Source organism: Mastigoproctus giganteus, chromosome 10 (genome assembly GCF_048544385.1).
Source record: "Mastigoproctus giganteus isolate SK-2022 chromosome 10, ASM4854438v1, whole genome shotgun sequence".
Classification (NCBI taxonomy): domain Eukaryota; kingdom Metazoa; phylum Arthropoda; class Arachnida; order Uropygi; family Thelyphonidae; genus Mastigoproctus; species Mastigoproctus giganteus.
The window spans coordinates 26,752,704-26,769,459 of NC_143584.1; the positions used below are offsets into that span (position 1 = coordinate 26,752,704).

The window sequence follows — 16,756 nt, forward strand, 5'->3', positions numbered from 1 at the left end:
TGTCATCTGCAAATTTCAACATTAAACCTGATATAACTTCATCAATATCATTGTTAAATATAGAAAACAACATGTCCAACACTGAACCACTAATAACATTAATCCATGAAGAGCAGTGTCGGTTTATTACTACTCTGTCTTTTCCCACTGAACCATTCTTATATCCATGGTAGCAACTTGCTCATAATGCTATACTACTTGAATTTGTACAGTAGTCTTCCATGTGCAACAGTACCAAAAGCTTTCCTGAAATCCAAGTATCACATAAAAAAACATTAAGGGAATGCTATCATATTGAAATTTGATACTACGACATGTTAGACAGACAACTTGTGTAATCGAGACCTGCTAATTAGTGGGTCTCGATTACGCAAGCTATGTGTCTAGCATGTCAAAATCCAAATGGTATGATATCAAAATTATTTTTTGCATCCAGTTCCTCTGTGAATCATAGTATCCAATCAAATTGGTCAGACAAGACTTTCCCTTAACAAACCTATGCTGTGTCTGAATTATTACTGCAGTCTTTTCTAGATGATAATGCAGTGCTTATTTAACCAGTGACTCCATTATTTTCCTTGGAACAGATGTTCCCGGGAAAATAATGGAGTCACTAGTTAAAGAAGCGGTAACAGGTCTGTAATTACTCGTGTCACCCCTTGATCCCCCTTTGTGAATTGGGGATGCATTTGCACATCTACATTCTGTGGGGGACTGCCCCCTGAGTGCAAGGATGCTCTCATAAAATTATGGCTGAGGGTTTGCTTACTTCCTTTGCTGCCTCCTTTAATATAACTGGATAGATCCCATCCACCACAGGTGCCTTCCTTTTGTTTAACTTCAACAATTTCTCCTCTACTTTCGCAGGTGCCTTCCTTTGGTTTAACTTCAACAATTTCTCCTCTACTTTTCTCTCAGTTATTATATAATCATTTAACCCCCATTAAAGATTAATAATCTTCTATTCTCCACTTTCCTACAGAATTCCTCATGTGTGAATGTAGGTGCAAAATACTCATTCAGATTGTCAGCTATCTGAGTAAGATCATCAACAGTTGAACCATCGATATCATGTTGACCAATCTGATTCATGCCCCTCCTTCCAGAGTTTATATATATAAAGAATTGTTTGCTGTTTTTCTTTGCATCCTTTGCTAAAGATTTTTGGTAATCTGCCTTTGCTTGGCTAACCTCTTTTGTGACTTGATTACAGACCAGCTTTATATCTACCACATGCTTCTGTGTTATGTGATAATTTGTATGCATCCTGTGCATTTTTCTTCTCTGCCTCAGGTCTAATTAGTTCATCTGACACGATATAAGCCTAAACCTTGAACAGTATTTCTTAGTTGGTATGAAAAGCCTAGTATCTTCCAAAATTAATTCCTTGAATGCTTCCCATTTAGAATTTGCTGTTGGTGACATCATCAGTTGGCCCCATTGTACAGAATTTAAAAACTGAGACCACTGTAGTCACCTTTACGAAAGAAAAAACTCTTCCCTTTACCTCTGAGAGTTGTTACATCTTTAAGTAAATTCTGCATCAGTACACTGTGATCACTGACACTTAGTGGTTCCTTTATCTGCAAATTCTTCATTCATGATCACTGCTGATAATCAGTTCAAGAATATTACTCCCTTTGGTTGCCTCTTGAACATGCTGCTGCTGTTGTAGAAAACAATCATCCAGTAAATTCACAAAAGTATTGCACATTTTTCCACGGTCTTCTTCTTACTGTCTTCCCGGTAGGTTTCTATTTCATCATACTCTTAGTCGTTCTGCTCCCAACCAGACAAGTCTACAGTCTATGGCTCTTCACAAATCTGACAGTGTCTGCACCCAGAATAAGATTGTCGAGTTTGTGGTTCATTCTGATCCTCCAGGATCCATTAATGTCTTGTATGTACCCAAAAACGTTTTGTAAAATTCTACGCTTGAACACTCTTAATGACTGCTCATCCTTATTTGTTAATGTCCAAGCTTCACAACCGTATGTCACAACTGATCTAATGATGCTTTTGTATATTCTTAATTTTACATGTGTTCAGTACTCTGGACTTCATTATTTTTTCCTGTGCATAGAAAAATCTGTGTACACTCAGGCTAACAGACTTCATTTCATTAGTAATAGAGTTGGACTGGTTTATCTGTGAACCTAGGTAGGTAAAATTCTGAAAATGCTTAAACGAGAATTGGTGGTGCTTAAATTTTCTATGTTATGTGCATTCGCCGGACTTCCATATATTTAGTCTTCGCTTCATTTATCCTAAATCCTCTTCTTTTTGTTTCACTATCCAGCCTGGCCACCGTTTCCTCCAGTGCTCCTTTAGTTCTACTGATAATAGTGACATCATCAGCATATGCACAGACCTACACTGTCTTTGTGCCTACGTGTCCAACCACTTCTAAAAAACCAAGTTAAATAACACAGTAGAGGGTGCATCACCTTGTCTAATACCAGTGTTAATGTCAACAGGAGTTGTCAGTTCTCACCACTGCTTTAGAGCCAGCCAGGGTTGCTTTTATGAGCCTAACAATCTTTGCATGTATGCCCAAGAGAAGGAGATAATTTATCGTTTCCTCTCTGTTGAGGCAATCAAAATATTGCTTGAAATCTACATATAGGTTAATTAAGTGTATATTGTACTTAAATGCTTTTTCCTGTATCTGCCTCAAGATGAAAATCTGGTCAGTTGTTGAGTGGTCTGAAACCACACTGATATTCTCTAGTGATTTTCTCTGAATATGCTGCCAGTCTTTTATAAATAACTCCCTGCAAAACTTTGTTAAGTAACACTCAGCAATGTAATACCTCTATAGTTAGAGCAAAGCAGTTTATCACCCTTCTTGTGAATTGGCATTATGATTCCAAGTGTCCATTCATCTGGGATTTTTTTCTTCAGACCATATTAATAGTATCAGATTATGTATTCTTCTCCACAGTGTCACTCCACCATTCTTGAGCAACTCTGTAGTTATTTCATCAGCTCCCAGTGTTTTACTGTTCTTTAAGCACTTAATAGCTTTTCAAATTTCTTCTAAGCTATGGTCTTCAATGCACGGTTCTACTGTATAGTACAATAGCTGTTTTGTTTCAGTCTTTCAGTCTTACCTCCTGTCAAGATGCTCTCAAAATACTCGTTCCACCATTTCAGAGCCTTTTTTTCCCTCAGTCAGCCAGTTTTCTTTACTATCTCTACATGCAGTGACTTGTGGAACTTTCTACTTTCGTTCTTGTTGTAATGTTCCACCCTTTCGCCGACCTTCCTCCTCAGAGCTTCTCTCGTTTTCTGTCTACATATCCTAGCTGCAGTGATCTGTTTTTCTTTGTAGTGTTCACTATTAGTTCTGCTATTCTGCTGCAAACATTTCACCATGGCTTGTCTCTTCAATTCTACTGCTGCTCGACACTCGTCATCGTACCATTCCTCATTTCTCAGTCTTGAGGTCTCACCCAATTTTACGCATGCTGCACCCAGAATTGCTTCCTTTATGCAAGTCCATTCATCTTCAATCTTGTCACTGTTTTCCTGTTCCTGCAGCATTTGGGCCCCATTATATTTTATAATGGAGGAAGTTAAAATCCCCATTATAAGATATTCTAATTTACTGGCCCACTCTATTTCTCTGTATAGTTCTTCATTGTCCTCATCAGAGTCATTAGGCCTATAACACACTCCTACCTTCATTTTTATAATACACACACCTACCCTTTGATGTCTCGACCAGCACTTCAGATTAATCAAATTTATTTACTATACTTCTAGCATTGGTGTACATGCAAATATACATGCACCTGTTCTTATTCTTACTAGTCCTAACACAACCCATGTATTTACTTGTTTCATGAATCCTACCAGTTCTTGAAATCTACAGCAGCTTGCTTTCTAGGCTGCTGCTCATTCCAATAGAAGCAGTGCAAGGATCATTTCCACCTCTGCCTGTGGCTACTGTTAATCTATTAGTCTGTGAATCTCCCACCCCAAACTAACAGTTTTCTGACCCACTTAACACTGCCTTGATAGCAGCAGTAAATATTCTTACACCCTTTCTATTTAAGTGTATCCCATCCCTCTGGAATCAGTCTCTCCTGTTAACAAGCACAGACTATGCTGAGAAAAATTCTACCCCATGAACCTTGCACAATCTTGACAAAGCTCTCATCATATACTCCCTCCTATTGTGGCTGGACAGAATTGCAGACACTTTCAATTTTAACCCTAACTTGTGATTTTTTTTTATTTTAAACATTGACCTGTACTTGTTAAGTAAGTCCACAGATCACCTTCTCATAATGTCATTCGTGCCAACACATACCAACAATATCACCTTTTGTGCCCTTAAAAGTTGATATCTGCTCTACAATGTCGTCACCTTTTTCCCCTGGCAGACATACATAGTTCTATTCCACTTATCCTTATTGCACAGTATATTTCCTATTTCCCTGACAACTGAGTCAATGAGAATATAACTAGATCCTGTGGGACCAGCCCATTCTGCCTTGAAGATTGCCGCTGTGTTGCCTGTTGCACAAGAGTGAGCTCTGGCGTTGAGTTGGGCAACCAAGAGTTTGATGGGTCTCCTATTTTAATTCCTTCGAGGGCATTTACCCTACTCCTCAAACACTCACAGATGCCCATCAGAGCTCCGAGTTAGCACTGAATTTATTCACACTCTCTGTACCTAACGCACACAAAGACATTCGCCTTGGCTAGATCATGTCCTGTTCCAGAAAGTGTGCATACATTTTGCAAGTTGCACATTTTTTAAGACTATGATGCATTGGAGAATTGCTCCTTTAGTTCTCCCCCAAGCCACAGCACTTCAGCTACGTTGTGCCGGTTGCTTTGCTGCTCTGGTCTGTGGAATGATTTCCCTTTAAATTCAGTTTAATTGATCAATTGACAACACTACACTAAGCTAGACTACACTGCAGACCAGTGTGCAGTACTCAAGGTGTGTCCTGATCATTGCCTTATAAAAGGGGATAATCACATCCTTATACCTGTTATAAAAATTCCTATATATCATTGGCAAGGTCCCATGAGCTGCTCCGGCAGCATGTCTGCACTCCTCAGAAAACTTCATACCTGACTGTGCAATTATCCCCAGGTCATTTCTATTCTCCAGTAACCTTGCTATTGAATTCATTCTCCACTAACCTTGCTATTATTTCATTCTCCACACAAAAGTCTTGGTAGTGTGTGAGAGACCAACCCACAAGTTCCGTCAATATATATGGAAAGTTAAAATCCCCCATTTTAAGATATTATGATTTACTTGCCCATTCTGTTTCTCTGTGCAGTTGTTTATTGTATTCATCACGGTCGTTCAGCCTATAATGCACTCCTACTCTCTTTTGTTTTCCTAATGCTTATGTCACAGTAAACTGACTCAACATTGCATTTGAGGAATCGTTGCATTCAACAGACTCCTCAAAATTTTAATATAGAAACTATGTTAGAAAATAACATTGGAAAGCACAAGTTACTTCAGAATGAATAGAATGGATTTTGAGTGAAATAGCAAAAAAGAAAGAGAGAAAAAAAGGGGGGGGGAGATTAAAATGACACACACAACCAGGTAATGAATGATTAATGAAAGTAAAATAGTTAAAATTTCGGTTTTTGGAGAAATTTGTGTTATAACATATAGGCTGCATAAATATAAGTTGCATTTCCTCATATCTTCAGTATATTCGTTTGGGTTTAGGATTTGAATTGGGTCAGAATATTAGACATTATTTCATATACTTTTAAATTTTGTTTTTAAATAAAAAGAATTAAGAAAGTTACATAGCTAGGTGCTTTTACTGTGAAAGAGAGAATTTTAAATTTATTTCACTGGATTTAAATTAAATTAAAATGTATTTATTTTTAATAAATTATAGAGAATTCCTTTTGAGTTTACATGTAATTTTTATTTTGTCATCAGCTTACAATTAAAGTAACAGATGTTAATGACAATGCACCAAGATTTGAATTGCCAGATTACCAGGCTCACAATGTAGATGAAGATGTTCCTGTAGGAACATCGATCTTACAAGGTATGGTATATTTTTACTTGATATAAATTGGAGTTATTGGTTTATAAATATTATTTTAGAAATGTAGCTTATACAAAAGTTTCACAATTCTTTAATGGTTTTTCTCAATCCAGTATGCTTCAGAACTATCACACATACTGTTGTCATCTAGGTTTCCTGCTTATGGAAATTGAATTATAAAAATAGAGTTATACTGCATTATTTTTACATTATTTTAAAATTACAGCACATAAGTGTGAATTTAATATGCTTAACTTGCTGGGATGCAAATTTCAAGCTTCCAGCTCTCTCCCTATCTAAGTCATGTTTTACAACAAACCATTTTCCAGTTATATACTGATTGTACTAAACACAAATAAAAGTTAATTATAATTGGTGGAAAGAATATCATGCTAATTCTCAAAGTATGTTTTTTTAATATCCTTTGTTTTCTACAAGGTTGAGCAGAAAACTAATGCCTTTTATTTTATAGATTTTGAAGGAATAATGATATATTAGAAAAATATATATTTGCATAGAATTTTAAAAGTTGCCCTTAATTTGATGTATGATTTTTCTAGGTATGCCTTACATAGCAAGTTTTTTTTTTTTTATGCAATTCAGGTGAAATTCTTTACTGACAAATCAACTAGTTCTGTTTGGCTGGTTTACTAGAGTCAGTGTCATCTTCACCTGAATCGTTGCCTCAGGTGTTCTTTAATCATCTTTGGGAACAAAAATAAGTAATTTTGAGCCAAATCCAGCTATATGATACAGAACAACTTCAAATACCAGCAGAAAAGTTTTACCGGAGTTTCTTGTTTTAAAAGGAAAGATAAGCAGAAATTAAATTTTGGAACAATATTTTTAATGGAAAATTGAGAAAAAATAGTTATGGTTTAATTCACTAAGATTCATCATCATCATCAGCCATTTTCAATCCACTGCAGGATGAAGGCCTCCCCAGCAACTTTCCAGTTCCTTCTGTTTTGAGCACTGGCCATCCATTTACTACCCACAAACTCATGAATTTCATCTATCCATCTCCGCCTTTGTCTTCCAGGTTTTCTTCTAGCTCCTCTTGGATACCATTCTGTTATTTTCTTAGTCCATCTGTCATCATGTCTTCGAGCTATGTGTCCTGCCCAAGACCATTTTAGTTCTTTATTTTTGATTAGAATGCCTTTTACTTGAGTTTCTTGCCTAATCCATGTGTTTCTCTTCTTATCTAACAGTCTGATTCCCAATATGATTCGTTCCATTCTTTGCTGTGTAGTTCTCAGCTTCTCTTCCATTCTTTTGGTGAGTGCCCAAGTTTCACTTCCATAAGTCATGGTGGGGAGTATACATTGGTTCATTATTTTACGTTTCAGACAAACTGGGATATTGCTCTTCAGTACGTGACTATATTTCCTGAATGCTATCCATCCAAAATTTATTCTTCTCTTGACTTCCAGCCATTTATCATTATTACAGCTAATAACTTGTCCCAGATAAGTATATGACTCCACCTTTTCAATTACTGCTCCTTCAATCATTATTTCCCTTTCTGTGGCATACTTGTTCATCATTACTTTTGTTTTAGCCATATTCATCTTTAGTCCAAAATCCTTACTAGCTGTGCATAACTGATTAAGATTTTCCTCTAATTCTTTGGGATCATGGCTTATGACCACAATGTCATCTGCAAATCATAAATGGTTTAGGTACTCTCCGTTCACATTGACTCCTTTCTGCGACCAGTCTAATCTTCTGAAAGCTTCCTCAAGGGCAGCAGTAAATAGCTTCGGAGATATTGTGTCTCCTTGACGAACTCCTTTCTCAATTTTAAATTTCCTACTGTCTTTGTCTAGTCTAATAAAGGAGGAAGCACTCTCATATATTTTCTTCAAAATCATAATATATGGGGTATCAATGCCTTGTCTTTCCAGTGCCTGAAACATTGCCTTATGCCTGTATGGAGTCTTTCCAGTGCCCGAAACATTGCCTTATGCTGTATGGAGTCAAATGCCTTTTCCTAATCCACAAATGCCAGGCATAATGGTGTTTTATATTCATTTACTTTCTCCATTAGCTGTGATATTACGTGAAGGTGATCCATAGTTGAGAATCCTGTCCTAAAGCCAGCTTGCTCTTTCGGTTGATTCTCATCAAGTATTCTTTCTAATCTGTTGGTAATGACCCTTGTGAACAATTTGTAGATGTGAACAACTAAGATTAGTGAACACAAATTATTATCTTTGTAACTAGGATGCAATTATCTTTGCAATTTTATTAACCTCGCATAAAAAACATAAACACATTGATGATCCAATGTTATATTCTACCATTAATACATTCCTACTTACGCCCGTTCTGTTTTATATTCTGCTGTAAAATCACACAATTGACTTATTTTAACTATAATAAAAAGAGATAGAGTTATGGGGGTACATATGCTAAGACTCCTTCAACCTGGTGTATGAGGTACGTTCAGAAATATCTTGGTTATGCTTATTTTTTCAAAGCTGCAATAACAAAGCACCCTGTGACAAAGCATAAAATGTTTAAATATTTTCATCCTTATCTCTTTGCAGCAAGTGCTTAATTTTCCTATGGCAGTCTACTTTTGTCAGCTGATAATGAGGACGATTTTTCACACCACATCATATTTAAGATGTGGGAGTACACTGAACAACATGTATTAAACTTTGCTTTAAAATTAGAAAAACTTCAAGTGAAATATTTGAGCTTCTTAAAATAATGTGAGGACTCTGCAATGGGCTGTACGCAAGTTTACAGCTGTGACCATTATTTCAAAAAGGGCAGGGAATCTGTCCAAAGTGATGATGATCTGGACGTCCCCTCCCCCCAAAAACTTCAACAAATGATGAAATAATGTCTAAGATGTGAATTTGGCATGAAATGATGGAATTTTCATTTCATTTTAATGAAAACTTTGAATCAGAGGCATGTTTCCATGAATTTCAGAGGCACAATGTGAACATTGCCAGTTAAGTCCCTTCAGTTTTGTTTGTATGTGCAAATAATGATATGATGTTTTTTAAAGGTATCATAACTGGAGAATGTGTACAGGTATGATTCCAAAAGTAAACAGCATCTATCCCAGTGAAAGACTCCTTCCTGTTCTAAAAAAGTGTGGCAAGTGCACAGCAAAATGAATGACATGTTGTTAGGAATTTTTTGACTGTGAAGGTAATGTCTGACATAAATGCAGTAGACTTTCAGAATAACAGTTTGAATCACCTTTTGGGATTCAAGATGCAGTTATTTTGATTTTTCCATTATCTAGAAAGTGTTATTTTTAAAATATTTAATGCAGAAATAATAAGGCTAAATAAGAAATAGAGAATTAAGAATGCAATTTTATTAACCTCGCATAAAAAACATAAACACGTTGATGATCCAATGTTATATTCTACCATTAATACATTCCTACTTACGCCCGTTCTGTTTTATATTATTATATCAAGTTTGCCATTAAGCTTTAATGTTCTTAATTATTCTTCTTTTCTTCTCTGTATGAGGTTTATTAACTTTAGGAGCCATAGTGAGGGGTTTTTAATTTAAAATAAATGTAAAACAGAGGTATAATCTGATATCAGTACAGAATTCACTTTCAAAATGGTGAATTTAAACAAAAAAGTAATCACGTGACTTGCCGTTTTCTTTTTTTCGGCACTGCAAGATATCTGCACTGTATGTAAACATCCAGTCTTGATGTGCCATTATTTGGGATGCTATTATTTCGAGTCTACTGTGCACTTCAGAGGGAACAAAAGATTAATAATAATTTTTAACTTGAAGTTCTGAGATGCACTCTACACCCTAGAAATGTGCTTCAATAGAATATTGAACACATTTCCAGGGTGTAGAATGCACTATCAATTCTCTTCCTTTGAGGTACAAATTACTTGTGAACCACACCCTGTTTGTCAAAAAACATGATCAGCATTGTCTTGAACCTAGACTTCTATAAGTGAAACTTTTTGGGCTGTTGTGATGATTTAAGTCCATTGCATGTCTCTGGGTTGCACTGAAACACCCAACACTCATCTCAAATGACAATACAGTCAAGGAAATTATGATTCTCTTTACAATTCTGGATGAAGTCTTTGGATGATGCCATTCATCGTTGCTTATGTTCATTCATCCATGAGGCTGTTAGGTACAAATCTTGTGTAGCCCTTCCTTTTCTCTAAATCTTCATGCAGAATTTGATGAATTGTCTCCTTATTCATGTCCAACTTATCAGCCATCATTTTCCGGGTCAAACAACAATCTCTTGCCACAATTTCCCAAATGTTTGCAACTCTGTCCTTGTTTTGAGAGAGATTGGTGGACGTGTGCTTAATGGGTTGTTGCGAAGTGCTAATACCATTCAAACACACTGGTACAATATAACATTTCATTACCGTAAACAGTTTTTAACATTTCACGTTTCTGTTGTAGATTTGCACAGTTTAAGGCAAAATTTTATATTCATTCATTACTCTGTTGAAAAATCATGACAATGGAACATTAACGGTACTAACAAAAGTTGTTGTTACTTGCAACCCATCAGCCTACTGACGATCTCTGTACCACAATCTGTTGGAGGAAGTTTGAACTACAACATACCACTTATATTTATTTTTGGTCATTGAACATAACTGCAACAGCACCAGTCTTGGAACTTTATTGCCATAATTGTCTTAATCACTGACGAGTTTTATTTTGTTAATAAAAAATCTTAGAAAATCTGATTTTTATTTAAAAATTGTAAATCTTCATAAATTATCTTAAAATTATGTTGTGACTTTAAATAAATCACAATATCATTTTAGTTCCTTCTGAATTTGGATTATTGAACAATTTGACAGTCAATCGAATTATTTCTTTTCTTTCAGTATCTGCAAGTGATATGGATCAAGGAAAGAATGCGGAAATTGAATATTCATTGGATAAAGATGATTTTACAATTGACAATAAAGGTATTATTTATTCAAATAAGCGACTTGATGCAGATGTAAATAACACATATGTACTGACAGTCAGGGCTACTGATAAGGGAGATCCTCCTTTAACTGGGACAGCAACAGTGCGGATATATACTGAAAATAAAAATGATGAACCTCCAAAATTTAGTCAAGATGTGTATACTCCAAATGTTGATGAGAATGCTGGACCTAATACTTTGGTGACAACAGTAGTTGCAAGTGATAAAGATGGAGACAATATTTTTTTTGGTTTTGTTGGAGGTGGAACTGTGTCTGGAATGTTTCAGATTGAAGAAAGAACAGGTAAGCCTTTAAGTGTTATATATTTTTCTGAAAAAATACCTATACTTCATTATTATCCACACATTTTATTTAAAAAAGAAACATAGTAGTTCAAGAAAGAACAGGTAAGCCTTTAAGTGTTATATATTTTTCTGAAAAAATACCTATACTTCATTATTATCCACACATTTTATTTAAAAAAGAAACATAGTAGTTCAAGATTTACACCTTCAACAGTTTCAATTTAAGTCTGTATTTATTTTGGTTAAGAAATATTTCTTGAACAGACATTTACATTTCATTCAGCTGATAGTTAGCCACATAACAGAAGCGTGCATTTTCAGTTAACCTTTTCTGAGATGATTCTTTTCTAAAATAAAGAAATTCTTCTCTTAATTTAGAATTTCCAGTTAATTGATGAACTGAGAGAGGATTAGTGAGACCAGAGGCAAACCTACAACCTACTTGTTGTAGTAGATTAGGATAGAGTCACTGTCTTTATTAAAAAATTCATCATATATATATATATATTTTATTTTAATTTCTGTGGTAATGGCTTATCTGATTGCATGTTTTGAAGTAACTATTTTTATTCATAAATATGGTATTAATCTGTGCAAACAAAGTTTTCATGATGTGAGATTTACTTTCACTAATTGAGATAAAGTAGCTAGTTTCATCCAAGTTAAATATGTCCTTTTGGATGTATTGTTCTAAATTAGGTGTTACAATATCATGCTAGCTTTTTTTAGCTGGGTATATACAGCAGAAGTTTGTTTAGGAAATGTTAGCATATATGTTATGTTATGTCACTATTGAAATACAGTTGCAATTCTGCCCCTTTTATCCAAAGCAGTTTTACTTACTCACCTTTTTAGTATAGGCTCAAAAAAAAAAAAAAAAAAAAAACAATTCTTACTATCTCAGAGCTGGTTACTGGTTATGAAAGGTGTTCTTTTGATTCTGGTTCTGTACATAGCATAGAGGCTTTGGCTGTTTGGAGGAGTCTATTCTTCAGCAGTTATTCAAATGCAATGAGATTTAGATATAGGGTTTTATGGTTTTGCCATCAGGAGTTAAGAGTCAGCACTGCTGGCCATCTTTCCTTCCTTTTTCGTTTCTCTGTGATTTAATTTTTTTTATAATTTTTTTCTGTACAGTATCTTTTTTTGGGATCATTCAGAACATTTTCATCTTATGTTAACCTGCTAGTGTTTAATTGTTTGAAATGAGTTTTTGGTTTATTTCTGAACATCCCTTGGCAAAGATTAGTGTAGATCACAGTTTTCATTATCAGTATTATTTGTTTTAGATTCAGTATATTGTAGCAGGGCAGAGTTTATTTTTGTAGAAAAAAAAAAAAAAAAAGAAATCTTATTTCTCAGAAAAGTATCTATATTTTGAAGCTCTTAATGATTTTTAGGAAGTTGTTTGTTTTTTCCAAGTTAAGAAACCATTAACCTATGAACTCCATATTTATGGGGTTCATAGGTTAATTAATTAATATAGTTTAGGAGGTTGTTTTTAGCTCATTTAGTCATTTAAGGCATCCGCAAGCTTCCTTCAGTTCCACTCTCCCCCACTCCTTTCATTTAATCTTTGGTCAGGTCACTTATTTATTTTATTAATATTAGTTATTTTTTTAATTTGATTCTAGAACTTCTGTAGTGACCAGGCTTGGCTAGCTTAGTCAAGAGTTTCAACAAAACAAAATAGAAGACCTGACAAGTTAGTGCTTACATCTGGATATTGGGCAACAGCCTGTGTTTCCTTTACTTTTCACCAATAGAAATAAAGTAGCTGATTTCAGCCAAGTTAAATGTGTCCTTTAGGACATATTGTTCTAGAATGGGTGCCATACTTTCATGCTAGCTTTGCATAGCCAAATATCTGCAGTATTATTTTGTTTGTGAAATGAGAACATGTTATGTATATTTTCCAAAGCGATTTCATCTGCCTACCTTTTTTTTTACTATAGGCCCTGTAAAAATATTGCCATTAGTTCAAACCTAGTAAAACAATTTAAACAAGTCACTTAGACCCAGTGGTTTGTTGTGGACATTCTTCGAGTGATGATAGCTGAAGTCGCCATTTGGAGGTCTAAAACCAAATCCTGTGTTTCTTCATGCTGGTAATTTGTTAGTAACCTTAGATATAACAACCTTATGTTAGTCGTAGGTGTGAACCAACAGGTTGAGGAGTGGTGTGGCTGACCATCTGTGAATTCAAGTTTGCAGTTGATACTAAGGTTGGTAGGGTTGTTAACAACAGAAACTATGCTACTGCAACAGGATCTGAAAAAGGTGAGCAGATGGGCTGAGAGGTGGCAACTGAAGTTTAGCATTGACAAATGCAAAGTGCTGCATATGGGTAGCAGTAACCCCAGAGTAACATACCAACTGTGTGGTACTACACTCAGGGTAGTGGAGAATGAAAAAGACTTGGGGCTAATTGTGTAGTCAGATATGAAGTTTTCTGAGCAGTGCAAAAAGGCTGCAAGAGTAGCTCATTTTGTCAGTGATATATAAGAATTTTGCTAGCAGGGATAAGGAGGTGATTATCCCCTTGTATAAGGCAATTGTCAGGCTGCATCTTGAGTAATTCATACAGTTCTGGAGGCTTCATTTTAGGAAAGATGTAGAGCTGTTGGAATGTATACAGAAGGGCAGCGAGATTAGTGAGTGGAACAAAGGGTTGCTGTTATTAAGAAAGGCTTAAGTTCTGCAAATTGCAGGGTCTGGAGACAAGGCACCTGTGTGGTGATCTGATTGAGGTGTATAAGCCCTTGAATGGTTTGAGCAAGCTCAAAGCTGAAGGGATTCTTCCTGTTGCTCAGATTTCACACCCGAGGGGGCATAAATTCAAATTGAGGAAAGACAGTTGTAGAATAAATGTGCAGAAATTTGCCTTTAGCCATCGGGTGGTTAATTGCTGGAACAAGCTTTCATCTGTTGTTGTGGAAGTTGACAGCTTAAATAAATTCAAGGCTGAACTAGACAAACATTTGAAGTGAATGGATGGGTGAAACGGGAAGTTTTTTTTTTTTTTTTTTGGCTGATATAAGCTTGCTTTCTTACATCATATGCCTCTACTAATGCTATTGCTAATAGATGAACTCCTGGTGATAGAGATTTTAACACCCTGTGCAATACCATCATTTGCTGAATGGAGGCTTGGCTCCTTCTCTAAAGCAATGCTCTAGTATATCCCCATCTTTTCTGTTATTAATGCTTAGTTATTAACACCTCCAATATATATGTTATTAATGCCTCCAGTATATGTGTCAAGACCCAGTGTTCTGTATATTTAAAGGAGATCATTTTAAAATGGTTTTTGCAGGCCATTTTACTCTACCAGAATGAACCTATTAGTATTGCTATAGGGGGCATCTGGATCAGCTAGTGAATAATTTTTATACATCTATTATGTCAATTGTGACTGGAAGAAGAATCCAAGTATTGAGTATGCTGAAGGGTTGGGATGCTGCTGAGGCCATATTATTAGTATTAGAAGTGGCAAATTATGCAAGAAAGCAAACGTATAGAAATCAGCAAAAAAAAAAAAGAAAAAAAAAAGTGATAACACTTCCTGTTTCACTTGCTCATTCCTTCTTCTTGCACTTTCTCTAGTTCTTGCGTGAATTTATTCAAACTACTCACCTCTATTACACCAGATGGGAGTTTGATCCAACAATTGACCACCTGCTGGCTGAAGGCAAATTTCCACACATCTACTCTGCAACTATCCTTCCTCAATTTGAATTTATATCTCCTCGTGTGTGTGTGTGTGTCTGAGCAAGTTGTTGTTGTTATTTGGTTTTTAGGAGCATTAGCAGCTAAGGCCATATTGCTCTGGGGATATGCGGTGGTCATTTCTTGACCTTTCCGCATCCTCCGTATTTGGTGGTGACGGGCTCGAACCCCGGTCTAATCAAGAAGCGTGTGCTATGCACTGCTGCTCCTTCCCACCTGGCTACGGAGGCGCCTGTCTGAGCAAGAGGAAAGATTCTGTAAGCATTGAGCTTACTTAATGCATTCAAGTTTAAACACCTCAATCAGGTCTCCTTCACAGGTGCCTAGTCTCCAGGCATTTCAGTTTGTAGAACTGAAATCTTTCCTGGTAGTAGTAGCCTTTAGTTCTTCTCACTAATCTCATTGCACTTCTCTGAACTCCACCACATCCTTCCTAAAGTGAGGCTTCCAGGTCTCTTTGCAGTACTCAAGATGTGTACTACATACAGATCTGGCCATTGCCTTGTACAAAGGGATAATCCCTCCTTGTCACTGTTGGCAAAATTTCTGTATATCATTGACAAAACCCCATGATTTGTCTTGCAGCCTGTCTGTGCTGTCTGGGAGAACTTCATATTTGACTGCTCAGTTATCCCCTAGTCTTTTTTATTCTCCACTACTTTGAGTGTGGTGCAACACAGTTGGTACAATAATCTGGGATTATTGCTCCCTATATGAAGTGCCTTGCATTTGTCAACATTAAACTTCAGTTGCCACTTCTCAGCCCATCTGCCTAATTTGTCTAGATCTTGTTCAATAGCATACCCCAATTACTGTGATTAATCACTCTAATAACCTTTATATCATCTGCAGATTTAGACATGGGGCCTGATATGCCTTCATCGTTTTATCATTCATAAATACAGAAAACAGCAGTGGGCCCAGTGTTCCTGGGGACTCTACTAATAACATTAGTCCAAAAAAAAGCAGTGCCCATTAATGACTACACTCTGTTTCCTCCTACACAACCATCCCTTTATCCACAGCAGTAAGCTTCTCTTAATGCCACACTGCTCATGTTTTATGTGCAACAGTATCAAAAACTTTTCTGAAATCTAAGTATATAATATCAAAATTATTTTTTGCATCCTGTTCCTTTGTTACTATGTCAAAGTATCCAATCGGATTAGGCAGACAATATCACCCCTTAACAAATCTGTGCTATGACTGCATTATAACTGCATTCCTGTTTATTTAGTTTTGTGTTACTTCTTTAACCAGTGACTCCATTATTTTTCCTGGAACAGAAGTCAAGTTAACATGTCTGTAATTACTCATGTAATCCTTTGATCCTCTTTGTGGACTTCCCCTGAATCCATTCTCTCATAATCATGGCTAAAGGTTTGCTTACCTCTTTTGCTACCTCCTTTAATATAAATGGATAGATCCCATTCACCCCATGTGCCCTTTTTTTTTTTTTTTTTTTTTTACATTTAGCTTCAACAACTTGTCTTCTACTTTTCTCCTCTTGGTTATCACAAAATCATTCAACTTCTTTTTAGAATCTGAGACACTTCCATCATTCCATCTCTAAAAAATTCCTCGTGTGAATGTAGATGCACAATACCTAATTCAGTTTGTCAGCAACCTGAGCAGGATCTTCAACAATTAAAACATTCATATCTAGTGGACCAATGTGATTCATTCCCTTCCTTCTATTGTTTACATAAGTAAAGAG

General features: G+C 35.9%; 1 protein-coding gene across 6 annotated transcripts in view; it reads left to right on the top strand.

The window, feature by feature from the left end:
* Positions 1 to 16,756, top strand: part of CadN (neural cadherin) — a 1,307,274-nt gene that overhangs the window by 280,376 nt on the left and 1,010,142 nt on the right. For all 6 annotated transcript variants that reach the window (XM_090383767.1, XM_090383766.1, XM_090383769.1 and 3 more), the window contains 2 exons: positions 5,936 to 6,047; positions 10,916 to 11,308. In XM_090383767.1, coding sequence (XP_090239893.1) covers positions 5,936 to 6,047; positions 10,916 to 11,308 — 505 coding nt within the window. The remainder of the gene's footprint in view (positions 1 to 5,935; positions 6,048 to 10,915; positions 11,309 to 16,756) is intronic.